Source organism: Crocuta crocuta, unplaced genomic scaffold (genome assembly GCF_008692635.1).
Source record: "Crocuta crocuta isolate KB4526 unplaced genomic scaffold, BGI_CrCroc_1.0 scaffold339, whole genome shotgun sequence".
Taxonomy (NCBI): Eukaryota; Metazoa; Chordata; class Mammalia; order Carnivora; family Hyaenidae; genus Crocuta; species Crocuta crocuta.
This window is the reverse complement of record NW_027530357.1, coordinates 555,852-582,155: the sequence shown is the minus strand read 5'-3', so window position 1 is coordinate 582,155 and position 26,304 is coordinate 555,852. Positions and strand designations below refer to the sequence as shown.

The following is a 26,304-nucleotide window of genomic DNA, read 5'->3' as shown; positions in this document are numbered from 1 at the left end:
TTGACCAACTGGAGCTGCCTCACCAGAGAAGTATCTAGGAGTTACATCCCTTCTCCCCAGGGCTTACAAAAGGCCCATTCCATTGCCTCAAGGTAGGACAGACCGTGTGGAACAATGAACACTCCTGAGTTCCCCGTGGGATCAGCTTGAGTCTAGACATCACCAGAAACCATACTGGTGCTTAATGTCTTCCATTATTGCCTCTTTCACTGTTTTACAGGCTTCTGAGAGCATTCCTTAAATAAATCACTTATACAAGAATCTGACTAGCCTCTGCTTCTGTGGAGCCCCTTGAATGGCATCTTTTCCTGCATAACATGTAACATTTTGAAAGTTGGTCTTACATAGGGAAGGGAAAGGAGAAAAATAGTGGGGGGGAGGGAGGCAAACCATGAGAGACTCTTGAGTGCTGAGAACAAACTGAGGGCTGATGGGGGTAGGGAAGAAGGGAAGGGGGGTGAAGGGCATGGAGGAGGGCACTTGTGGGGATGAGCACTGGGTGTTATGTGGAAACCAACTTGACAATGAACTATGAAAGAAAAAAAGAAAAAAAAGAAAGTTGGTCTTAGAAATACCATTGAGATTTAGGAACAGTTCTATCACCAGTAAAAGTCCTTCTTAGGATAATGATAAAAGGAGACCTCTGTCCAAAGAAGGAAGAATTCTTAGGAGCCTCAGAGGAAAGGCTAAAGGACTTTAGTAGTTTAGATGTATAATCTATTTAGAAAAATAGTATGAAGAAAAAGTCAATTTCATCTAGTTTATTTCACGGTATAAGTATTTTACTATATTCTCTCTGTCCTGATCTTCTGTCTTTATCTCTCTTTTTCAATTTCTCTCTGCAGCTAAGATCATACTCAAGAATTCTGAGCCTAGAGTGACTGGGTGGCTCAGTGGGTTAAGCATCCTAGTTCGGCTCAGATCAAGATCTCGCAGTTTGTGATTTCAAGCCCCGTGTCAGGCTCTGTGCTAATAGCTCAGAGCCTGGAGCCATGTTCAGATTCTGTGTACCCCTTCTATCTCTGCCCCCCTACCCTGTCTCTCAAAAATAAATGTTTAAAAATGTTTAATAAAAAAGAATTTTGAAACCTACTTTTTATTTGATTTATAAATAGCATTACCATACTATTTAAAACCCTCTTACACCCATATATTCCATTATATGCATGAACCATACTTGTCTTAATAATAACTACTTTTTATTGAAGACCTACTATATGCCAAACATTCTTCTAGATGTTTTACATGGATTATCTCACTCAGTAAACATCTCAAATCAGTAGGGTAGATAATTATAATCCTCAGTATGTGTGTATTTTTTTTTTTTTTACTTTTTAAAGAGTTTATTTGCTTATTTTGAGAAAGAGGCAGGGGGGGCAGAAACAGAGGGAAAGAGAGAAAATCCCAAGCAGGCTCCAAACTGCCAGCACAGAGCCCAATGTGGGGCTCGAGCCCACTAATCCTGAGACCACAACCTGAGCCAAAATCAAAAGTCTGCCGCTTAACCAACTGAGCCCCCCAGGTGTCCCTGTGTATGTATATTTTTGATTCTCATTTTCATCTCTAGATCTATCTATGTTAGATAAATTATTATTTGGCCAGGACCACACAGCTAGTAAGTTAGTGAGTAGGACAGCCAAAATTCTCACCTGGATCTGTCTATAATTTCTAGCCCATCAAGCACTTCCCTATCTCGATGGTTTCACAATTATAAACAATACTTCAATGAACATCTTTAGGCTGAAGACACCGTGGCTTTCTTAGGACAGGCCCCCATTATGTAGAATTTGTGCCAAAGTGTATGCATATTCTTAAGGCTTCTGATATATATTACCAAAGTGGTCCCCCAAAACCTCATTCCAGTGTATATGCCCCCAAGTACCTCTCTCAGCAAAAACTACTAGGAATCTTATTAACTCAGCTCTGAAAATGGGGACCAAGATTATTGTGGCTGCAGAGATCACAGCAGTTACCATGGATGACTTTTTTGAAATTTCATGCTCTTCTCCACATGGTGTGCTTGCATTAGTTTAAAAAATCAGGGGCGCCTGGGTGGCTCAGTTGGTTAAGCGTCCAGCTTCCGCTCAGGTCATGATCTCACAGTGGCCCATGAGCTGGAACCCTGAGCTGTCAGCTCAGAGCCTGGAGCCTGCTTCAGATTCTGTGTCCCCCTCGCTCTCTACCCCTCCCCTGCCTTCAAAAACAAATAAACGTTAAAAAAATAAAAGCCATAACTACCAAGAGTTTGCTCTGCAAACTTCCAGTCCCCTCTCTACGTAAATAAATAAATTTAAGCAACATATTTTTCTTTCTTCTTCCCTTTCCTCCCTCTGTCTCCCTTCCTTTCTCCCTCCTTTCTTCCTCTCTCCCTCCCTCCTTTCTCCCCTTCGTCCCTTCCTCCTTCCTTCCTTCCTTCCCACATACAGCATACTGTCCATGCTCATCCCATACAAATACCTGACTCTTACCACTTCCATGAACGCCAATCCACTTTCCAACTGCCAGTTCCTGCAACTCTCCCCTGAGTGCTTTCTCCGGTTATTAGAGCTTGCTCCGCCAACCTCTGTGGCAGACTAGGAGTCGAGTTGGCCGAGGGATTTAAACTTCCCAGGGGCAACTCTCGACAAATAACAGTTCCCTCTCCCTTAAACAGGACAGTCTGGAGACGTGGGTTGCAGAATCTCCCAGAGTAAACTATCTCCTCTAGCTTCCTCTGTGTCAGGATCTGCTTTCAAGAAAACAATTGGGAACTCTTTCCACATTAATACCCGTAAGTCTACTGCATTATGTTTAGAGAGATGCAACCCCGTTGATTAATACTCAGACGGCTTTCATTGTCTTGTTTTTGCCGTTTGCCACATATGCCACAAGAAACATCTTTTCCTGTAATTGTCATGCCCCCCAGGTGGCCATTATTTATAGCAGTTCATTATGAAAATGAGCCGTTTGATCTTCATCCAAAGTGTGGTGATTATTACTGTCACACTGAAGAATAAAAGAACAAGCCATGAAAGCAGCAATGCCAAGAAGCAGTTGATGGTGGCGTGAAAAAAATCCCACTGAAAACCATCACAATTTATAGCACTTGGCAAGTGGAGGGTTGCCATTTGGATCACATGCTTGGAAAGAAGTGACCTGTGATATCCATTTAGCATTTCTGCTTGGTCTTAAAGAGAAACAGCAGTGCTGGGCACGGGTGTGGGAGCAAGCTCCATCTAGACATCAATCTGAAGAATGTTCTGAGGAGGTTCCAAGGGGGACCCGGTGGGCAGCAACCAGGAGTGTTAATCTTTAAGAGCAGCTAACACACAAGCAGGATGCCAGTTAAGGCAGGTCTACCTCTCATTTTCCTAGCTAAGTGGCATTTCTACCGAAATACACAGCACCCTCTACTGGAAATAATAAACATTCTGCCCTGGTGCCAGCCTGCCTCTTCTAAATATTTTGTGTATATTTTGCAATTAGTGGCAATGATCATTTTTTTAAACATTTATTTATTTTTGAGAGACAGAGAGAGGCAGAGCATGGGTGGGGGGTGGGGGGGCAGAGAGAGTGGGAGACACGGACTCTGAAGCAGGCTCCAGGCTCCGAGCTGTCAGCACAGAGCCCGATGCAGGGGTCAGACTCATGAACTGTGAGATCATGACCTGAGCCGAAGTCGGACGCTCAACCGACTGAGCCACCCAGGTGTCCCAGCAATGATCACTTTTTGACGCTAATTTACATTTTCTAAATTTCCTAAAACAAAAATATATTGTTTGTAATGATAAAAATAAAGTTATTTTCAGGGCGCCTGGGTGGCTCAGTTGGTTAAGAGTCTGACTCTTGATTTCTGCTCAGGTCGTGATCTCACAATCGTTGAGTTCGAGCCCCATGTCGGGCTCCTTGCTGAGTGTGGAACCTTGGGATTCTGTCCTCTCTCTCTGCCCCCACCCAAATCCTCACTCGCACTCTCTCTGTCTCTCCCTCTCCCTCTCTCAAAATAAACATTTAAAAATCTTTAAAAAATAGTTACTTCTAATTTCCTTGCTTGAGTTAAAGTCTCTTCCCTCTTGATATTTCTTGATAGATGGAAAAGGTAATTATCTGGCATTCTAAATGTGATCCTCTTTCCAGTCTTTTTTTTTTAAGATTTTTTTAAAGTTTATCTTTAGAGAGCAAGAGCAAGCAGGGGAGGGGCAGAGAAAGAGGGGAGAGAGAGAAGTCCAAGCAGGCTCCACACTGGCAGTGCAGAGCCTGATGCAGGGCTTGAACCCACAAACCATAAGATCATGACCTGAAGTGAGATCAAGAGTTGGATACTCAACTTACTGAGCCACCTAAGTGTCCCTCCGGTATTTTTCTTTAAAAAAAAAAAACAACAAAAAACATTGATTCATTTGTTGACAGCGAGGGAGACACAGCATGAGTGGGAGAGGGGCAGAGAGAGAGGGAGACACAGAATCCGAAGCAGGTTCCAGGCTCTGAGCTGCCAGCACAGAGCCCAACGTGGGGCTTGAACCCATGAACCCTGAGATCATGACCTGAGCCGAAGTCCGATGCTCACCTGACTGAGCCACCCAGGTGCTCCCTTCCAGTCTTAATTAAAGGGAATAGAAACTTGTCTGAACCTCCAGAATCATCTCCAAATCAGTATCGGGGACCCAGGGGACATTAATGATTTATCCGGATCTTCTGACTGTATAAGTTCAGAATCCTTTTACGACATCTGTTTAAATATAAGAGCTTTGGCAGCAGACAGGCCTGGATTTGAACCCAGTTTCCCCATGTGGTAGATGGTTTGCACGAGGTGCCTCACCATTTTCCCTCCCTGTGTCTTGCTCATGCAGGTCACTCCATGCAAAATCTACTTCCCCATTCCTTGGATCTGGGTGTTGAGACTCGCTCTTGATCCACAGAATGTTGCAGAAGTGATATTGTGCCAGTGCCATGCTTCGGCCTCAAGACACTTTATGGCTTTTGCATGCTTGCCGGGACCCCTGGCAGGGGCCACGTGACCACGTGCCCGGGCTAGCCAGCCAGAGTTTGAGAGGCTTCTGGAGCATCGATGAATCCACCATGACCATGCTGGCTTGGCCAGCCCCCATCCAATTCACCAGAGACACACGAGTGAGCCCCGCTGAGCCCAGAGCCACCGAACTGCCCAACCGCAGAATCCTGAGTTCAGTAAACTGTTGTTAAGCCAAAAATGTTGGGGTGGTTTGTCTCAGAACAAGAGGCAACCCCACACTCTGCTCAATAACCATCTGGTCTTAAGCAAGTCACTTACGACCTCTCATCTATAAACTGGGGATGTTAGCATTGTCAGTGAATGAGATGTAATGTGAAGAGAGCTCGTACCATAGGGCTTAGCCCCTGGTAAGCACTCCATGGACATTACTATGATCATCATTATCATTATTAATGTTACTATTGTTATTGCCAAGGACCAATATAAATGCCTACTTTGGGGGAAGGAATAAAGGAAAGAAGAAAAAGAGGGAGGGGGAGCCTGGCTGGCTCAGTCAGTAGAGCATGTGATCTTGATATTGGGGTTGTGAGTTCAAGCCCCAGGTTGGGGGCTAATCTTTAAAAAAATTAGGGGCTCCTGGGGAGCTCAGTACATTAAGCATCTGGCTCTTGATTTTTGGCTCAGGTCACGATCTCACAGTTCGTGAGACTGAGTACTGTGTCCAGCTCTGTGCTGACAGTGAGGCACCTGCTTGGGATTCTCTCTCTCCCTCTCTCTCTCTGCTCCTCTCTCACTCACACTCTCTCTCAAAATAAATAAACATTAAAAAAATTTTAATTATAGAAATAAAAAGGAGGGAAGGAAGCATATAAAAACATTGATCAGGGCAGAGGGAGGGGCTCTTTATTAATAATATAGTCTGCAGATAAGATGATCATTTTGCAAGATATGTAAGTCAAGGCTTCATGTTGTACACCTTGAACGTATAGTGCTGAATGTCAATTACACCTTACTAAAACTGAAAGAAAAACATTTTTTAGTTTCAAATAATATCAATTGTATTTACACTAATAATTCATTGTAGAGACTTCGGCTTGTTGGACTTTAAAAAATTATACAGGGGCACCTGGGTGGTTCAATCGGTTGAGCGTCCAACTTTGGCTCAGGTCATGATCTCACGGTTTGTGGGTTCGAGCCCCGCGTCAGGCTCTGTGTTGACAGCTAGCTCAGAGCCTGGAGCCTGCTTCAGATTCTGTGTCTCCCTCTCTCTCTGACCCTCCCCTGCTCATGCTGTCTCTCTCTCTCAGAAATAAATAAAACATTAAAAAAATTATACAACAAAATATTACCCGTTTGGTTTTGCGTGGTGGTATAAAGCCTAAGTGAATGGAAACTCTGAGTTACATTTAATTACATAAAAATATCTTCAGCTAGGGGTGCCTGGGTGGCTCAGCTGGTAAAGCATCTGGCTCTTGATTTTGGCTCAGGTCATGATCTCACAGTTCATGGGATGTATCCCTGAGTTGGGCACCTGCTTAAGAATTCTCTCTCTCTCCCTCTCTCTCTAACCCTTCCCTCTCTCTCTAACCCTTCCCTGCTTGCACTCTCTCTCTCTCTCTCCAGATAAATAAATAAACATTGAAAGTAATGTTCATCTAAAAAAATCTTCAACTAAATGTTTCCAAATAATGAACTTAAGGGAGACATTTCGAGAACTAGTTAAGAGCATCACATAATTAAGGCATGATTGTTTTTATGTAAATGGATGGAGCAGAGGTGCTGGGAAGCCAATGGCTCTCTTGGGTGACTAAATATTTCTTCTGTCATTTTGTTTCTGTGTTTTATTTGCTCTTCTCATGGACAAAAGAGTTCTGGAGTGGAGTATTTAAGAGGATATATTTGTAGTATCAAGGGATGTTTAAATCTGAGCTCTCATTTTTTAGCTATGTGACCTTGGGCATGTTACTTAATTACTTTTTTACAGTTTTACTTATTTATTTTGAGAGAGAGAGTGAGCTGGAGAGCAGGAGAGAGGCAGAAAGAGAGGGAGAGAGAGGATCCCAAGCAGGTTCAGCACTGTTTGCCCAAGCCCAACGTGGGGCTCGAGCTCACAATCCGTGAGATCACGACCTGAGCCTAAATCAAGAGTTGCTTGCTTCACTGACTGAGCTAGCCGAGTGTCCCATGTTACTTAATGTTTTTAAAGCCCTAGTGTTCTTATCTGCAAAATGGGGATAATAATATCTATGTCTTGAGGTTCTGTGAGTTTTAAAATGTTCATGTGGATAAAGCACATGATCTAGTGCTTGGAAAGTAGTAATAGCTCAAGAAACAAACAGATGGGCTGTGGTCAGATTAAGTAAATGAACAGTAAATGGGAGGCATGACATTGGGGGGAGGGGGGTGAGAGCAGCCAAGCAATCTGAGGACCCTCATGACATAAGGGTAAGGGGTAAAGGCCTCCCAGCTGCTCTGTGTCCTTAATTTTACCCCCTGGGGTCCTGTCCTCCCTCTCTGAAGATCTCTCCCCTTTGCTTTTTTTTTTTTTTTTTTTACCTTTATTTGCTTTTGAGAGACAGAGTGAGATACAGTGCAAGTGAGGGAGAGGCAGAGAGAGGAGGAGACACAGAATAGCAAGCAGGCTCCAGGCTCTGAGCTGTCAGCACAGAGCCCGACACAGGGCTCAAACCCACGAAACCTGAGATCATGACCTGAGCCCAAGTAGGACGCTCAACCAACTGAGCCACCCAGGTGCCCCTCCCCTTTGCATTTTTAGGAGGTGATTTTTCTCTCTTCTAGTTCCTCTGCCATCGGAATCCTGTCTGCCTACAGTCTTCCAGAGGTTCCCCAAAATGTCCTGTCGGCTGATGGCACCCTTTTCTTGCTTTCCAACACTGTTAAAGATTTATTTCTTATGCCTTTTATGACATTTCCAGCAAAAGTGGAGAAGGAGAAGGAGAAAACTAGCACCTCTCATTCCACCATTTCAAACAGGAATCACTGGGCATTCTGAATTCTTAGTTCCTTTCCCTCCCCTCTGATGGGAAGAAAATCTGGGAGGCTCTCTGGAGACTGGTTCTGCCCATCAACTACATGAGCATCCCTGGGAAAGGAATTTAATGTGTCCTTGTGTGAGTGCACTCCGTCCAGCCACTGGGGGAAAACTGTCCCTTAGTCAATGAATGGCTCATGAATGGGGCAGTGGCAGCATCTGCAGGAATCCCTGGAGTTGGTCCAGATGTGGAAGACACTGGCCACAAGCCCCTGCCAGCCCAGATTTATAGGTTTGGCTTAATGGTCTCTGCCTCAAGCTCTAGTGGTTTTTAAACCCATCCTAGGTCCAGGAGTTTATGTCAGATGCCTCCTTTGTAGAGCCCTGGAGGAATCAATAATGAATAGGGAGAGAAGGACTGAGAACTGAGAGCCACTCACTGCCCTTCCAGCCACTAAGTGGCAGAGAGTCTGGGAATTAGCTCCCATGTTAAATCCATGTGGTCACATCTCCTGTCCCCATTTATTCTTTCCGTAATTACCATCCAACATCCATCACACTGACACCCGAGCTTCTTACCAAAGTCTTTGGCAGACCAGACACATGCTAACCTTCACTAAGTCCTCTGCTGGGACTGTCCCAGGCACTTCACACGTGTTGTCATTTAATATTCTAATTGACCCCCAAAGGTATGCTGTCCTTCGTCCTCATTTTAGAGAGGAAGAAAGTGAGGCGTAGAAAGGTTTAGTGACTTGCCTGAGGGCATACAGCTATTATGCGGCAGAGTCAGGATGCGAATCTGGTAACCATGACCTAGCCTTTCTCCTTCAGTGTTGGCGTTACCCTTCAAGAGCCCCTCTCCTAGTCTTCCCCAATCGTGATACTCAACAGGCTCAAGAAATCAACCAGTGAACTGTTAGCCCACAAGAGGCAATGGCCAGATCCTCAAGCACCAAAGCCAATCTTGCTGTTTTTGCGGCCGAAGAGCCAATCTGCCATCAGCAGAGACCAACACAGAGCCCCCAGGGTGGAACCATCCCATGTCACGTGGTGGCAAGTTATTTATGTTGGACATCTTCCATTTTGGAAGCAGAGTGACTCATCTTGACTGGAATTGGCACCTATTCTGGGTATTGGTTTGCCTTTCCTGCCAGCCAGCACCATTATCTGAGGGCTTTCAAAGTATTTGATTCATTGACACAGAATCCCACAGAACAGTGCTTGAGACCTAGGAAGCTGAAACACATCAAAAGAGATGCAGCAGCAGGTACATGACCATGGAATCCACTGGTCCTATCATATCTCATGCCACCATGACACTGATGGCCTAAGAAAGGGACAGAATAGCCTCTTGAAGGTGCCATGGAGGCATCGGCTTGGAGATGATGCCAGGTGAGGATGGGTCACTGTCTTCCAGGACACAACACAACCTTAAATCAATGCCCATCATGGGGTACTATGTAAAAAAATACATCGTTCTGAAATCCAAGGGTTGAAGGAGGAATTTGTATGTTCCCTACTTGTGGGTTTAGAGGTTCTGGTTCCCAGAGAGGGCATGCTTCACCCCCAGGGGACACCACAAGAATCCCAATAGACTTTAAGCAATGCTTGCCACCTAGTAACTCTGGATTCCTTGTGTCAAGAAAGGAGTCAGCATTCTGTCTGAGGAATTGGGCATTAGGAGGTGGTTATCTCCTGATATGGCTACTGTTATCTAATGGGGAACCCAGGTGATAACAGTGGACATCTCTTGGTAATGCCCTGCCCGATTTTGATATTAAATGGACAAGCAGCAGCTATGGCCTGGGAGGGCATGGTGACTCTGAGGGTATAGGGTCTGGATCACTCCACCAGAAGTAGATCATCTTGATCAGTGGACATGCCAGCCCAATGCAAGGGGAACCTGGAATAAGTAGCAGGAGAGGGAGAAACTAGGCATCAGTTGTAGCTGTGAGGCCAGCAGCAATAGGAGATGACTGCACGTTGTCCCACTAGCCATGGGACATGGTCTTTTCAGGGAAAAGACCAACCAGAATCCTGGAGAAGCTGTTCCTAGATGGGGTGACATTATATGCAGCAAGTGGATCAAGGGGTGGACTGTCATGGGTGCTGTGATGAGGCCACCTGAACTCCTCCTTCAGGACTAAGGCACATAGTCCTTCTGGAATGACCAGAAATGTTACTTGCTAGGACCTCAGAATTGAGTTCCTTGCAGGAATTGCCCTGGCCCAAAGTAGCTGCCTTGCCCAAAGTCATGCTCCCTCCTTGAGGGCAGCCCACATCCAATGCAGCTGATACGAGGGTGCAAGGGTCCAGCCCCCATGCCTCAATTTGGAATAACTCTAAGGAGCCACCCCAGCTCTGGAACTCCTATAGGCTCAGCTGTACTCAACTCTTTCCTCTGCTTATTCACGGTTTTCTCCCTCCCCTGCAGGTGCTGATCGATATAGCCATGTGCACACTACTCTCCATCTCACATTCTGTTCCCCGGGATCCCCACTTATAACAGGGACCATGTCTGTCTTGTTCACTGCTGTAGTCCCAGCATCTAGTGCAGGTCAGTGACATAGTAGGCTCTCAAGAAATAGTGGTTGAATGAATGAATAAACTGGTCCTCGTGTGAAATTTCCCTAAATTATTGCTACAGGAATTATCATTCTTTGCCTCTAACCCATCCTACCGACTCTTGCCAGATTAACACTTCCAAAGTGCCTCCCATGCTCAAGAACTCTCAGTGGCTCCCCACTGCCTGTAGACAATACCTTTGACCTGGCATTCAAGACCTTTAGCAAGCTTGCCCTGGTCTCCTTGTCCAACCTCAGCTTTCAATTCTTACATATCTCACCTCAACTAGTTAACCAGAATGGGCCTTCCAAGGAATTAGACTTCCTCAGACTCAACTACAGCTTCCTCTTTTCATTCAGATCTCTTCCTATGAAATATCCTATATTTTCCCCAATCTGTCTCTGGGTGTTTCAAACAAAATTTTTTAAATTTAAATTCAAGTTAGTTAAATACAGTGTAGTTTTGGCTTCAGGAGTAGAACCACCCAGTGATTCATCTCTTACATAGGACACCTAGTGGTCATCCCAACAAGTGCCCTCCTTAATGCCCATCCCCCATGTAGCCCTTCCCCCCCACTCCAGGAACCCTCAGTTTGTTCTCTGTATTTAAGAGTCTCTTATGGTTGCATCCTTAATAGAAAGAAAAGTACAATGCAATGGTTACAGCCTAAGCTCCTGAGTTCAGACTCTGGTTCTGCCTCTTCCTGGCTGTCCCACCTGAGGTAAGTCACTTTACCTCTCTGTGCTTCAGTAAAATCTATAAAATGGGATGATTAATAGAATTTACCAGGGTGCCTGGGCGGCTCAGTTGGTTGAGCCACTGACTCTTGATGTTGTCTCAGGTTATGATCTCATGGTTTATGGGATTGAGCCCCGTGTCAAGCTCTGCGCTGCTTGGGATTCTCTCTTTTCCAGGGTGCCTGGGTGGCTCAGCTGGTTAAGCATTCGACTTCATCTCAGGTCATGATCTCATGGTTCATGGGTTTGGGCCCTGCATCAGGCTCTGTGCTGACATCTCAAAGCTTGGATCCTCTTTCAGATTCTGTGTCTCCCTCTCTCTCTTTGCCCCTCTCCCACTCTTGCTCTCTCTATCTTTTAAAAACAAATAATATATTTTATGGGGCGCCTGGGTGGCTTTGTCGGTTGAGTGTCCGACTTTCGCTTAGGTCATGATCTCGCGGTCCGTGGGTTCAAGCTCCGCATCGGGCTCTGTGCTGACAGCTCAGAGCCTGGAGCCTGTTTCAGAGTCTGTGTCTCCCTCTCTCTCTGACCCTCCCCTGCTCACGCTCTCTCTCTCTCTCCTAGAAATAAATATAAATATTTTTTAAAAAACAAATAATATATTTTAAAAATTAAGAAAAAAAGATTCTCTCCCTCTCTCTCTCTTCCTTTCCCCTACTACTGTGTGTGCATGCATGCTTGAGCTCTCTCTCTCAAAATAAATAAACATGGGGCGCCTGGGTGACTCAGTCAGTTAAGCGTCCAGCTTCAGCTCAGTTCATGATCTCACAGTTTGTGGGTTCAAGACCCGCATCAGGCTCTGTTCTGACAGCTCAGAGCCTGGAGCCTGCTCATGCTCTGTCTGAGAGCCTCCCTCTCTCTCTGCCCCTCTCCTGCTCATGCTCTGTCTCTCTCAAAATAAATAAACATTAAAAAATTTTTTAAGTAAAAAACTAAACAAAAAAATAGAAAATGCCTAGGAAATTTGGGGGGATTAAATGAGATAATCTGGTAACTGGTTTGGAATAGCAACTGCCACTTGGTAAAAACTAAATATTGGCCATTATCATCCTTTAGGATGGGGTCAATGCACCTTTTCTATAAAGTACCAGATAGTAAATATTGACTCTGCTGAAACTACTCAACTTCGTTGCTGTATATGGAGGACATAGGTAATATGCAAATGATGGGCATGGCTGTGTTCCAATAAAACTTTATTTATAAGAGCAGTCAGCAGGTCAGATGTCGCCCACATGCCATTGTCTGCCAATCTCCCAGGAGAGAGTGACTTTTTTCTGCAACTGATTACTCTCAGCACCTTAACAACAGCACAACAAAATAGCACTCAATTCACATACGGTTAGGCCCAACCCCCACCCCATGCTTAGGTTAGAAGTGGGTAAAGGGCCTCATGCGTGATGGTTAAGAGCATGGACGCTGTAGGCAGACAGACTCAGGTTCTTAGTTCCACTGCACACCACGTGACTTGGGCAAACGACTTCACCCACTGAATCTTGGTTTTCACTATAAAATGGAGATTGCAATCACTTGACAGCACACATCTTCTGGGGCTGTTGCAATGTGTCCAAGCGAAATGTCCAATCAATGCTAGTCTAATATTTTTACTAATATTTCACATCTATGACTTTCTAGCTGTTGTGTTCTTTTTTTTTTTAGATCCTATTTTTAAGTATTCTCTATAACCAATGCGTGGCTCAAAATTACAACCCCGAAATCAAGAGTCTCACAGTCCAACGACTGAGCCAGCCAGGTGTCGCTTTCGTGTTGTCAATTATTACAGTACTAATAACGATACTAATCTCTGGCCACATGGTACCTCCTTGACACCAGAAGCCCTGATGGGCCATCCCTGCATCCCCCCCGAGGCCATGAACGTAGTGGACCGGCTGCCTGGCTGGATGGCAGAGCTGGGTAAGTTTACTTACGACTGGGGGACCCCTCCGATCCCGAAGCCCACCAGGCCCCGGAGCACCAGGATCCAGCTGTACACGGGCGCAAAAGCACTGAGGATGCCGTAGTACAGGGTCCAGAGCACGCTGATCTTCAGCCCCTGTGGAGAAGGAAGACACCGAGTTGCAGTGCTTCTCAGCACCTGCAGGTTGTGTGGCCCCCGAGCATGATGGCCCCCATCAATGGCGTCATGCCACACGGTAACCCACACAACCAAGGGGACCCAAGGGGTTCTCTGCATAATGGTGCCAATCCCTGGGGGGGATGTGTGGGGCAACAGTGGGGTATTCTTAGTTGTCTCATGATGGGCACTGAATACACACTGCCCTGAGATGTTAGATGTCCCGCAGTGCATGAGACTCGGTGACTCGGGTCCTGCATCCTGCCCCATCTCAAACTGAAGACTATGATTATCTGCACACTGACCGTCACTCTATTTTATATGTAAATAAGATTTGGGGGAGGACATAGTTTGAATATACACTTAATTTTGCAGGAGTGCAACTTCTAGGTAAATCAAAGGAAGTCGGTGCATGGCTTTATCTGGAACTTTCCAAACTTGTTCATCATTGCAGGAAGCCGTGTTGTCAGTGGCAACACTGCATATGGTATTTGAGTCACGGAGAGAACACTTCAGTATCCGTCTGCATTCCCTGGGCTTCTGTGTGTATCTATGAATAGACTGATCTAAACCTATTTCAAAATGTCAAATATGAAGAGAAAAGCATCAACAAAATTCAATTAAATACAAGCTTATTTATAACTGGGGACAAATATTAACCACTTCCCTTTATTACCTAGGCAATTGTACATACACATTTGCATTTTGAAAACAAATCTTGTTTAATTAATTGTTGCCTTTAAGCAAATTCTCAATCCTATCATGATTAGGGAATTATACCTGATTTCTTTTATTTTTTTTCATATTTTTATACCTGATTTCTTTTAAAGATTATATGAGTGGCTACTTTATTTTTGAAATTATTTCTGGATAATGAAGGGGCATTATTAAAAGTTGTTATAATATTTTCTTTTTTATTAAAAAATTTTTAGAGGCACCTGGGTGGCTCAGTCGGTTGGGCATCCGACTTCAGCTCAGGTCATGATCTCACAGTTAGTGGGCTTGAGCCCCGCATCAGGCTCTGTGCTGACAGCTCAGAGCCTGGAGCCTGCTTCAGATTCTTTGTCTCCCTCTCTCTCTGCCCCTCCCCTGCTCGTGCTCTGTCTCTCAAAAATAGATAAACATCAAAAATTTTTTAAAAAATTTTCTTAATGTCTATCTATTTTTGAGAGGGGAAGGGGGTAGGGCAGAGAAAGGGGGACAGAGGATCAGAAGTGGGATCTGCACTGACAGCAGTGATCCCAATGTGAGGCTGGAACTCATGAAGAGCCTCAGACGCTCAACCGACTGAGCCACCCAGGCACCTCTATAACACTTTCTGAGTAAAGGGGACACTGTATTTGATGGGATTGAGAACCACCGAGGGACACAATGCTATGAGCCAAACACAGAACTTATGCTGGGAATGTTCATTACTCTTAGAGACTGAGAAAAAATTAAGGGTGAATTCAATTTAAAATGGGATTTTTATTTATTTTAAATATTTGTTTATTTTTGAGACACAGAGAGAGATGGAGAGAGCACGCACCCAAGAGCAAGCGAGCAAGTAAGGGAGGGGCAGGGAGAGGGAGAGAGAATCCCAAGCAGGTTCCACACTGTCAGTGCAGAGCCCCACGTGGGGCTTGAACTCAAGAACATGAGATCACGACCCAAGCCAAAGTCAGGCACTTAACCAACTGAGTCAACCAGGTGCCCCTAAAATGGTATTAAAATTTTTTTTAATGCTTTATTTATTTTTGAGAGAGAGGGAGAGAGATAGAGCTCAAGCAAGAGAGGGAGACACAGAATCTGAAGCAGGCTCTAGGCTCTAAGCTGTTAGCACAGAGCCCAACGCAGGGCTCAAACTCACGAACCGTGAGATCAAGACCTGAGCTGAAGTCAGATGCTTAACCAGCTGAGCAACCCAGGTGCCCCCAAAATGGGATTTTGGTATCACACCAACACCAGACGCATTATGGAGTAGAATGTGAATTTTACATGGATTTTAGACCTGCAACGTGGGGTCCGGGCAGATCTCTTTCTGTAGTACTTCTCCCAGATCCATCTTTGAGTTCACGCTCCTGTCTCCCTGGGGGAAAGTGTGAAGCACGGTGATTTTAGCTTTAAAGTTAAAATCGTGGGGCGCCTGGGTGGCTCAGTTGGTTAAACGTCTGATTTCGGTTCAGGTCATAATCTCCTGGTTCATGGGTTTGAGCCCCGTTTCAGGTTCTGTGCCGACAGCTAGCTCAGAGCCTGGAGCCTGCTTCAGATTCTGTAACTCCCTCTCTCTCTGACCCTCCCCTGCTCACGCTGTCTCTCTCTCTCTCTCAGAAATCAATAAAAACATTAAAAATATTTTTTAAATTAAATTAAATTAAATTAAAATGGACAGGGGTGCCTGGTTGGCTCAGTCGGAAGGGCATGTGACTCTTGATCTTGGGGTGGTGAGTTCGAGCCTAGTGTTCTGGGTGTAGAGATAAAGAAACTTTAAAAATGAAAACGGCTTAAAAGGGAGTAGAGAAGAAATCTGGAGGTCTGCCAGTCTCTCAGAAAATGATTTTAAGAGGTAGGGGGGAATATTTTAAACAACTTGCATTACCTTGCAAGAAAGTGATTTCTTTTCATTTCCATCGTTATTCTTCTGATTGCGTCCAAGAGAAAGTATCCATGCGGTGCTAGTCTGTCTTTAACGCCTTTTAAAATGCCTGCTAATCTCTCTGTAACAGACTGGGCAGCGGGGAGCTACCAGAACTGACTAGAATTTAGTAACACTTTTTTTCGTTGTATTTATTTATTTATTTTTAATTTCTTTAAATGTTTATTTATCTTTGAGAGAGAGAGAGACAAAGAGAGACAGAGCGTGAACAGGGGCGGGGCAGAGAGAGAGGGAGACGCAGAATCCAAAGCAGGTGCCGGGCCCTGAGCTGTCAGCACAGAGCCCAACAAGGGGCTTGAACTCAAGAACCGTGAAGATCATGACCTGAGCTGAAGTCAGAGGCTTAACTGACTGAGCCACCCAGGTGTCCCTTCATTGCATTTATGTTTGCAGATATTTCCTACTTATCCAATTGCTACTGATTTCCTATTTAAGACTCTCTATAAAGATTCCTTTTCCAAAAACATGCATTTGAGGTGTTGTTTTTTTTTTAAATGAAGTTGTTATAAAGAAAGATATTAAGTGCATACCAAAACAGGTGGGCTAGGAATGAGGAAAGCCTAGGGAGCTCTGGTTCTATTGCAGCAATAATGCAATTCTGCACCCCTAAAACCCATGACTATGAAATCAGTACTTGCCACACATATGCTTATGTCCTTTCTTTTGGCTTAAGCTGATTTAAGAGGGGTTTGCTTCCTTGGAATGCAAGGAGTCTTGAATCAGAAATAGGATATCATTAGCAGCAGAGAAAGTGAAAGGAAAGAAGGAAAACAGAGCAGGAGAAGAGGCAGAGCTAAGGGAAAAGGGCACCCAGACTGGCGCCTAAAAGCTAAGCCTCCCTCTAGGGACTACCCGGGAGCTGCGTTACCCCGTGGGGGTCACTGCGTGACCCCAGGCTAGGCAGCAAAGACCTGTGTGCTGACTTGTCCTGTGGGGTCACAGCAGACTGCAGCCAGCTCTGCACTTGCCCGCTGACGCCAGGGCTTTCCAGCTGGCCCGGAAATGAGCGCTCAGCAACCCTTTGTGAATACCGTCAGGGCTACTGCAAAGCCATGGGCACTGCCAGGAAGCCCCGTGCGAGCTGTGCTCGGGACTCTGCAGAAATGTCTCCCAGGCCTTTGAGCTTTTCATTAACCTCACTTGTCATTCTGCCTAACATCTGTCCTGCCTTTCAGCTTGGTGGCTCCTTCCTCCCCCTCATCTCCCTCTCTCTTTTTCTTCCTTCCATATTCATTTACTGAGCCTTCCCTGTAAGCCAAGCTCTACAGATAGAAGCATAGACATTATGCATTCATTAATTTGCTCATTCAACTATTGATTCAACAATAAGCATATATCGAGTACCTGCTGTGTGCCAGACCCTAGAGATAATGCTATATACTAGTCATTCGTTCAGTATACATGTAATGGGCACCTGCTGTGTGCCCAGAACTAAAGGTACTGTTATGCATCATTCATTCATTCATTTGTTCAATATGTATATATGGAGCACATGTCAAGTGCCTGGCAGTCAAGACACTATTATTCATTCATTCATCCCTTTGCCATGCATATATCAAGTGCCTCCTGTTTGCTAAACACTGGACTTTGTCCCGGGCTACAGGGAGTGTGGCGGCCATAGTCTCTGGCTTCACGGAACTTTGATTTGCGTTTTGTAATTATTGTCACGTAAGACAAGGTCCTCACAGCAGCCAGGGAAAGAGGCCGCTATTTCCACTCCTACTTTACAAACCAGCTCAGGGAGGGTCAAAGCAGTCCAGTGATTCATCCAGGATCAGCAGAGCCAGAAATGGACTCAGGATTTCCAACCCTGAAGGCCGGCTCGTATCTTCGAGGAGCCACTCCCCTCCTTCTGGGCCTTTGATGGTTCCCATTGCCTCTGACCAAGAACATGCACAACACTATCCCACAACAAGGACAGGCGGGTCCAAGAGAATGCAAGAGAGCTTGGCCATCTTGTCAGCTTCTACTCAGCTCTAGCCCCAAGTTGCCATCATGGAACGTGGACCCCGGGCTGCCAGGTTGCCCAATTAAAAAAAAAATACAATGACAATACACAACTCCTTATTTTTATGCAAAACACATCATTTTTGAAACAGAGGCAACAGATTCCAAATCCTGTACAGTATCATATGGGTTGAATAAACCCTTGGGTAGGCCGTATTTGGTTCATGGCTCACTGGTTTACAGCCTGTAGCCTGCAATGGCTGTAAGCTTCTGAGTGTCTTCCTGCCATAGGGTTCTGGGTCTGTAACCGCCAAGAGGAGCTTGCTGATGTTGTGGCCATGAGCATTGCTCAGTCACGAAAGACTGTCTACAGCCCTTCCCCCACCCCCGGTGTTCTCCAGTCATGTACAAGTACGGGGGAAACAGTCACGGGGCAAAGGGGCCTGGGGGGATCTTCAAAATACTGAGAGGAGAGGTCTGTGGCCCGCCAGCCACTTTCTCTTCATCCTTTCCTATAGATAACATAGATGACACGGACCTATAGCCTTTGAATTTCTTTTTCCATTTTATTTTAGAGAAAGAGTAGGCATAAGCAGGGGAGAGAGGTAGAGGGAAGAAGAGAGAGAGAATCCTAAGCAGGCTCCACACTCAGTGTGGTGCCTTCCCTGACGTGGGGCTCGATCCCACGACCCTGGGATCATGACCTGAGTGAAATCAAGAGTCGGATGCTCAATGGACAGAGCCATCCAGGCAGGACCTATAGACTTTGAACCAGAGAGTGACCCGATCATATTCTATTCTTTGTCAGAGCCAGTAATAGTTCCCATGGATCGCGGGCTAACCATGCATCAGTAAACACTGCTGTAAGAGCATTACGTACATTTCTTATGTAATCCTCTGAACTCTTGCTCTTATCAACCTTATTTTACAGGAGGGGAAAATGGGGAAACTGAGGCTCAGAGAAGTGAAAATATCTGCCTAAGCTTCTGTCACTCGGCAGAGGGGAAGGAGCATCAGAATATGAACCTGGGTGTGTTTATCTTCGTCCCCTCAAGGCCACACACCTGCAGCTGCCCTTCCTTTCTGTGGCCGCCATAAGCCCGCGGGGTGTAGAAACTTCTGTAGGAATCAAAGCGGCCCACTGAGTCCTAACCCCTTATGTGATCCCCCTGCAAAGTCATGGAGCAGACGCCCTCCCAGAAGCCTCCCAGCTGGGTGGAGGCAGATCAAGGAGCTAGGAGGAGATTGTTGGCACTTGCTAAAGCTCGCCAGCTGCCCGGCTCACCCTCGGTTTCTGGAGGAGTTCTACAGAGGCTTTATAATTAGAACCGGATCCATCCTCCCTGTGGTTGGGCCAGAATTCCACGCAGGGAGGAGAGGGCCCTGAAGTCTGGGACGCTTTCTCTCCTCTCCGGTCATGCCAGCTTTGTGCAGGCCACTCTATAGGCAACCCTCCCAAGCTTCATGTCTTTGGAATGCATGAATGTCCAACTGGTCAACCGAATCCTGGGGGATAATTCAGTTCTGTCTCGCAGCAGCCAAGGATGTGGACTCTGGAGCAGACACACCTGCGTTTTAACACTGGTGTCACCATTTATCAGCACCATGAACTTGGCAAATGATAGGAACGCTAATGCACGTTTATGAATTGCTTCCTCCGTGCCAAGAGCTTTCGGTGCAAGGGCCCATTTACTCCTAGAACACTCCTGTGGAAGAGAGGTTATTTTTATCCCATTAAGAGATGAGGAGACTGAGGCACGGGGAGGTTGAGTCCCTTGCTTAGGGTCATGCAGCCTGTCTGCAGAGGAGCCTGGATTTGAACCTTAGCAGTCAGGTCTCAGAGCCCATGCTCTCACGGGGATGTCACCTTAGCATTTCATTTGTCCAGGCTAGCACCGGAGGTAAGTAGGAAGTAAGGGCGGAGCAGTCCCAGGCTATGCAATACATTGGTGAAGAATGAACTCTTCACAATACTGCAGCTGTGCATTCACTCTTAGCGCCCGGTTTCCCAGCTCTGGCACCCTTCACGGTTTGAACTCGGTAATTCGTCATGGTGTGGACCATCCTGTGCACTTTGGGATGTCGATCCGGATCTCAACTTCTACTCACTAGATGCCAGGAGCACCCTCCCCTGACTTGTGACAGCCACAGACGTTGCTCCAGACATTGCTGAGAGTCCCCTGAGAGGAAGGGGAGACAAAAATTTTCCCACCCCCTCCCTCGTTGAGAACTACTCTTCTAGAAGTTGCCAAAATGTGTTCAGGACTCACAAGATTCAGTAAATGGCATTACAGAAAACCCATTTATGAATCTTTTCAACTTAAAAAAAGTGTTAAAATTTTTTTTAATGTTTATATTTTAGAGAGACAGAGCATGAGCAGAGGAGAAGCAGAAAGAGGGGGAGACGCAGAACCTGAAGTAGGCTCCAGGCTCCAAGCTGTCAGCACAGAGCCTAATGCGGGGCTTGAACTCACAAACTGTGAGATTGTGACCTGAGCCAAAGTTCAGTGCTTAACCAACTGAGCTGCCCAGGTGCCTCTACAAATCTCCTTAAAATCTAAGCCTTAGTTTTCTCCTCCGAGACCCATCATAAAATGAAGACATCTATATCCTATAGGGCTACCTCCTGGGAACACCATAGGCATGACTGACGTTACTGACAGAATGAACGCCTCTTCCCAGGGATCAAAGCTAATGACTTTTGTGGACTTCCCATAAAGAAAGAACACTCATCAGTAAAGTCATTTGCTGGTCTGGAGAGGATGAGAGAGAAGCAGAAAGTGGCAACAAGGAGATTTGATTTTCATCCATCCAGCTCAGCCCCTCGCAAAGTATTTACATGGAGTGTCTGCTGTAAGGCTGTGCCAAATGCCAGGGCCACCCCAGTGAGCAAAACAGGCACGGTCACCTTCCTTGTGGGATATACTACACTCATTTATCCATCCTCCTGTCCTGTGCCCCTGGCAGACATCACTAATCGATCATAGCACTGTCCCACTGAGCCTTCTGACTCCTCAAATCCGTGTGTCTGGCATCCCCTACTGAGCGATTAGAACAGACACAAGAGACGGCAAACCCATTTGCCCTTCAGTTTGGGGAATTCCATAAATGGTAGCTATGACTATCAGTTATTATTGAATCCAATCTCCTCTGACATAGATAAGGAAACAGAAGCCCCAAGAATGGGGGATAACTTGCCTGAGTCCCCCAGGGGCTGACTCAGGCCCCAGATTCAGGTTTTTTTTCACTTCTTTCCCCATGTACTCCTCATGGCTCCATGATTCAGCGATTGGGTAATAGAATTTGGGGCAGAGAAAAGTTCCTTGTTATGGGTTCCTGCATTTTTCATGCATACGCCTGTTGGCTTCAAGGGCAAGTAAATAAAAGCTGTTTTTTAGCCAGAGACAGAGGGATGGGTCGTCCACCCCGTGCCCAGTCTGCACAGGAAGAAGTCAAGTGAAGACTTTAGAAGAGCTTTTTCCTTTATTTTAAAAGTGCAAGGGCTAATGTTAGGTTCAGTCTTAGCCACACATATATCGTTCCTTTAATTGCTGCAGCTCTGCCCAAGAAATGGCTCTGTTTTATTTTAAGGGCTGCTTCTTTCCTTTCCTTCCTTTCCTTCCTTCCTCATTCCCTCCTTTCCTTTCTCGTTCCCTCCATCTTTCCCTTTCCCCGCCCCCACCCCCACACCAGCCCTGGCTCTGTCCTATCTTCCAACTAGAAGATTGTTAAAGCAGGGACTTACACCCTCCAGAAAAAGGAAGTGGGTGGGAGTGTGTGTAGGGGCAGAGTTCAGAGAGCTACTGCCTGGAGACTGGAGTACTGCAGCTCCTATCTGTTCGGGAGGCCCGGGGAGGGCTTCCCAACAGACCTGCCCAGGCTCTAAAACCAACCAGGAGCCCCCGCACTGGAGTGGCTGTGGTTGGTTTACCAGCCTGGCTGCCTCTGTTCCTGCCCCAGCCACTTCTTGGTGGTGTTATTAGTCAGGGTCTCCCAGGTGCCTGCTGGCCCCCACGTTTCCACAGTAGGAGGGGCAGCAGCTGGACTGCACTGTTCAACCACTCATTCATTCATTCATTCATTCATTCATTGAGCCAACATATACTGATCGAGAATCTAGAGATTCAAGCCACTGGCATCACAGTTAAGGGAAGAGTCTAGACTCAGAAAGAGTAAGACCTGGCCCTGTGACACACCAACTAAGTGGCCTTGGGCAAGCTGCTGATACTCTGTGCCTCAGTTTCCCCTTCCATAAAATCAGAGCAGTAATAGTACCAAGCACGAATCATGGTTGGCATAGGGTCTACCATACAGGTCACTGGCTTATTTTCAGTTCATGGCATGCTGGGTACAGTGGACCCTGCCTGTTACCTACTCCGCATCCATATCTTCCTTCTTTCTTCCTTCCTTAGACTTCCACGCTCGTCTAAGCCAATAGTTCTCAAAGTATGGGCCCCAGATCAGCAGCAGCAAGAGCATCACCTGGGAATTTGTTAGAAATGCTATCATCGCAAGGCCAGCTGACATGACGTGCCTGGCATTATACAAAGCCATGCATACTTCGGATCTCAATTAACCCTCCAATGCAGATGCTGTCATTTTTGCTTTGCATGTTTGAGGAAGTCAATGCTGAGAGAGGTCAATTCGCTTCCCTGAGTTCACACAGCCAGGAGTGGCAAGGGCGGGACTGAACCCAGCCCAGGTCCACCTGATCCCAGAACCCAAGCATGTACCCACTATCCCACCCAGCCTGGGGCAGTTTCTGGGGAAACTGCAGGCTGAAGAGGAGAGTCCAGGACAGAGAACGATAAAGAGTGAGATCACTGAGGATGCTCTATTGGAATGGCTGCTTTGTCCTGAGCAGGGCACTTAACCCAGCAAGCTTGACTGGATCTATAGAGATCTTTTCTCCCATCAGGCCTAAGTTCACATACACATACTGAGATATCAAAGAAGCCAAGTGCAGCCTTGAAAAACAAGAGCAGCATAAAATGCAAAGGGGGCCATGAAGTAAACAAATAAAACGGTAAGAGTTCATTGCAACACCAGACCTGTAAGTTCCCTTCTTCCTTGCAAATCCATTTCATGTCGTATCTTAGGCCAGGCTTCCCCAACAGCAGACCCTGACACAAGAATTCTAGTACAAACAGTTTATTTGGGTGGTAATCCCGGGGAGGGGTAGGCAGACAATTCAGGGAACCTTCGTGAGCAGGTTCTCACGGTGGGCACCGGAGCTCAGTCCTGCTGGGATTGGCAGATGATTCCCTTGAGGCCAAGAAAGTTGCCATCTTGATCTACCAGCCCTTGCCTGCCCCCAGCCCTGTGTAAGGAAATACGGGGTGCCACGGGGATCCGAGTGGCACCAATACCATCTTCTGCGCTCTGAAATGTACACACTCGGGCCCCACTAGGAATGTGCGATTGCAAAAGCCCATGGCCTCACAGCGATGTCTTCCCATTGCGTTTCAACGTAGCTAGTCGGGCCTCCCAAATGCTAAGCAGAGCCCCATTTTGCCACGTGTCAGCGTCACCATGGAGATTAACCTGGAGGACATGCGCTTAGGAAGGGTCGCCTTACTGTTTTCCGGCCGTACTGGTCTGAGATGTTTCCCCAGAGGGTGGAACTGGACATCATGCCAACGAAGACTACCTGCGGATGGAGAGACAGCTTCTGTTAGACAGCGGCCTGGAGCACCACAGAGAAAGGGAGCGATGGATTGGACCTGTGACATTGCATCCCAGTGATACCAATGAGCCAACATTGGCCGAGAGCCTGTTAAAGTCCAAACAGTATTCTATGTGCCTCATGTCACCGTTTAAGCCTTACGACAATCCTGTGGATGAAACCCTTGTCCCAATTTAACCGATGAGGAAACGGAGGCTCAGAGAGGGCGGGTCCCTTGGCCAGGATCACCCGGGTGTAGGCAGTAGAGCCTGGGCTGGAATCAAGCAGTATAGCTACAGAGTTATAGCAGCTTACCAATTTTTCACCATTTCAGAGAAATGTCTTGCCCTGTTGCTGAGAAAATGTCAAAGGTAGGGGCGCCTGGGTGGCTCAGTCCCTTAAGCATCTGACTTCAGCTAAGGTCATGATCTCACGGTTTGTGAGTTTGAGCCCCACATCAGGATCTCTGCTGTCAGCACAGAGCCTGCTTGGGATCCTGTATCCTCCTCTCTCTCTGCTCCTCCCCCACTGGTTCTCTCTCTCTCTCTCTCTCTCTCACACACACACACACACACACACATACACACAGAGTAAATAAATAAACCTAAAAAATTTAAAAACAAAGAGTGCCTGGGTGGCTGAGTCGGTTGGGGATCCAACTTTGGCTCAGGTCATGATTTCACAGTTTGTGGGTTCGAGCCCCGCGTCGGGTTCTGTGCTGACAGCTCAGAGCCTGGAGCCTGCTTCAGATTCTGTGTCTCCTTCTCTCTCTGCCCCTCCCCTGCTCACTCTCTCTCTCTCTCAAAAATAAACATTAAAAATTTTTAATTAGCAAAAGAAAATATTAAGGGTTTGGAGGATACGAAAAACAAGACGAAGGCTGGGATGAGAACTGTAGGCTACTTGTAAGAGGAAACCTTCACTGAGCGCTCACTGGTGTGCAAAGTCATTGTTACATTGTTTGTTATTGAATAGAGCTGATGAGGTTTGAATGATCATACCCATTTTATAGACAGGGAACCTGAGGCTCAAAGGGTTAAGAAACCTGCTCAGTATCCCAGGGAGGAGTGAGTAGAGCTCAGGAAGGCTGACAGGAGCTCTCATCCTTTGTCCTCACCATGACTATGGGACAGCATGCTAAACTCTTTATACTGGCATCTTACCTAATGTTTGCGGCACCCCTACAAGGTGGGTGCTATTATTATCCCCATTTTGCAGACAAGGTAACTGAGGCCCAAAGAGGTGAAGGCATTGCCTGGTGCTGTCTGACCCAAAAACCATTCCTTCAGGCATGTCCTCAGGCAGCGGGCTGCAAACCGAGGCGACCCAGAGGCACACGCTCCAAGGGACCAGCAGACATGGCTACTTTTATTTACTTATAAAAATTTTCTTTTAAGTTTTACCAATTTATTTTGAGAGAGATAGAGACGGCACAGGCAAGGGAAGGGCAGAGAGAGAGGGAGAGAGAATCCCAAGGACACTCTGCGCTGCCAGCGCAGAGCCAGACGTGGGGCTCGAACCCACAAACTGTGAGATCATGACCTGAGCTGAAACCAAGAGTCGGATGCTCAACCGACTGAGCCCTGCTGCTGGCGCCCTGACATGGCGACTTTAAAGGAATTGTTTTCCAGGTCGTCACTTCCATACACACTCTTTCCTGAGAACAGGGTGGGGGGCTCACCCATTCCCGGCCTCAGTCTCCTTTTCTCAAGCACCCCCTCCCGCTTCTCACTGCCCCAGTCTCTGCAGTGCCCCTCACAGTGCAGCGCTGTGAGATTAAACCCTCCAGGACACCTCAAAAGGGATGCCAATGACACAGTTACAATTCCTTTTGCAAGTCATCTAGTTTCCAATTCCTTTTTATTATTTTTAACCAAATTGAAAGCGAGCCTAATCAAGCTGTCAGCAAATTAGATCACTAAAAATAATCTTTCATGAGCGATTGCTGTGTGCCCATCAGCATATAGCTTGGAAGTTGTTGAAAAAACCAGGTGGCATTAGTTTATGGGTTATTACAAAATGCCTTCGGGCCCCCCCTCAATTTCTATATGCAAACAAAGCTTTGCACATTTACATTCATTCAGTAAAAATGAAAAATGAGATTGGAAGTGCCACCAAGCCCTGTCTTGTTTTTGCAGAAAGTACTCATCCAAGTGACATACTTGAGGAGATACTCCATACCACTCATCAAGAGGTACGTTCCTGAGAAGAATTCACTTGTGTTTAACAATATTTATCAAAATTAATTCCCTCTTGTTTTGATCCGTTGCACATTACTAAAAATTATCATGCTAACTCAGTGCAGGAGAAAAATGTTAATTCTTAGAGCCTTATGAGCTTAGAGAAATTAAAAACAACAATTTAACATTTAGATATTTTGCCCCAGAAAATTCTGACAGGTGATAAATGATATGCTTGTGAGCAGAGTAAACCACAGCTACAAAGCATGGAGAAATGGAAGGGAAATGCCAGCTCGAGAAACAAATAAGACAATGCAGAATTTCCAAATCCATCTTTTTTTTTTTTTTTAACATTTATTTATTCTTAAGAGAAAGAGACAGAGCACAAGATGGGGAGGGGCAGAGAGAGAGGGAGACACAGAATCCTAAGCAGGTTCCAGGCTCTGAGCTGTCAGCACAGAGCCCGATGCGGGGCTTGAACCTATGGGTCGTGCAATCATGACTTGACCTAAAGTTGGACACTCAACTGACTGAGCCACCCAGGCGCCCCTCCAAATG

General features: G+C 46.2%; 1 protein-coding gene across 1 annotated transcript in view; it reads right to left on the bottom strand.

Annotated features, from left to right (window-relative positions):
- Positions 1-26,304, bottom strand: part of SVOP (SV2 related protein) — an 80,602-nt gene that overhangs the window by 27,115 nt on the left and 27,183 nt on the right. Inside the window, exons 5-6 of the mRNA XM_077765963.1 lie at positions 23,480-23,569; positions 13,174-13,298 (exon numbers count right to left, since the gene is read on the bottom strand). Coding sequence (XP_077622089.1) covers positions 13,174-13,298; positions 23,480-23,569 — 215 coding nt within the window. The remainder of the gene's footprint in view (positions 1-13,173; positions 13,299-23,479; positions 23,570-26,304) is intronic.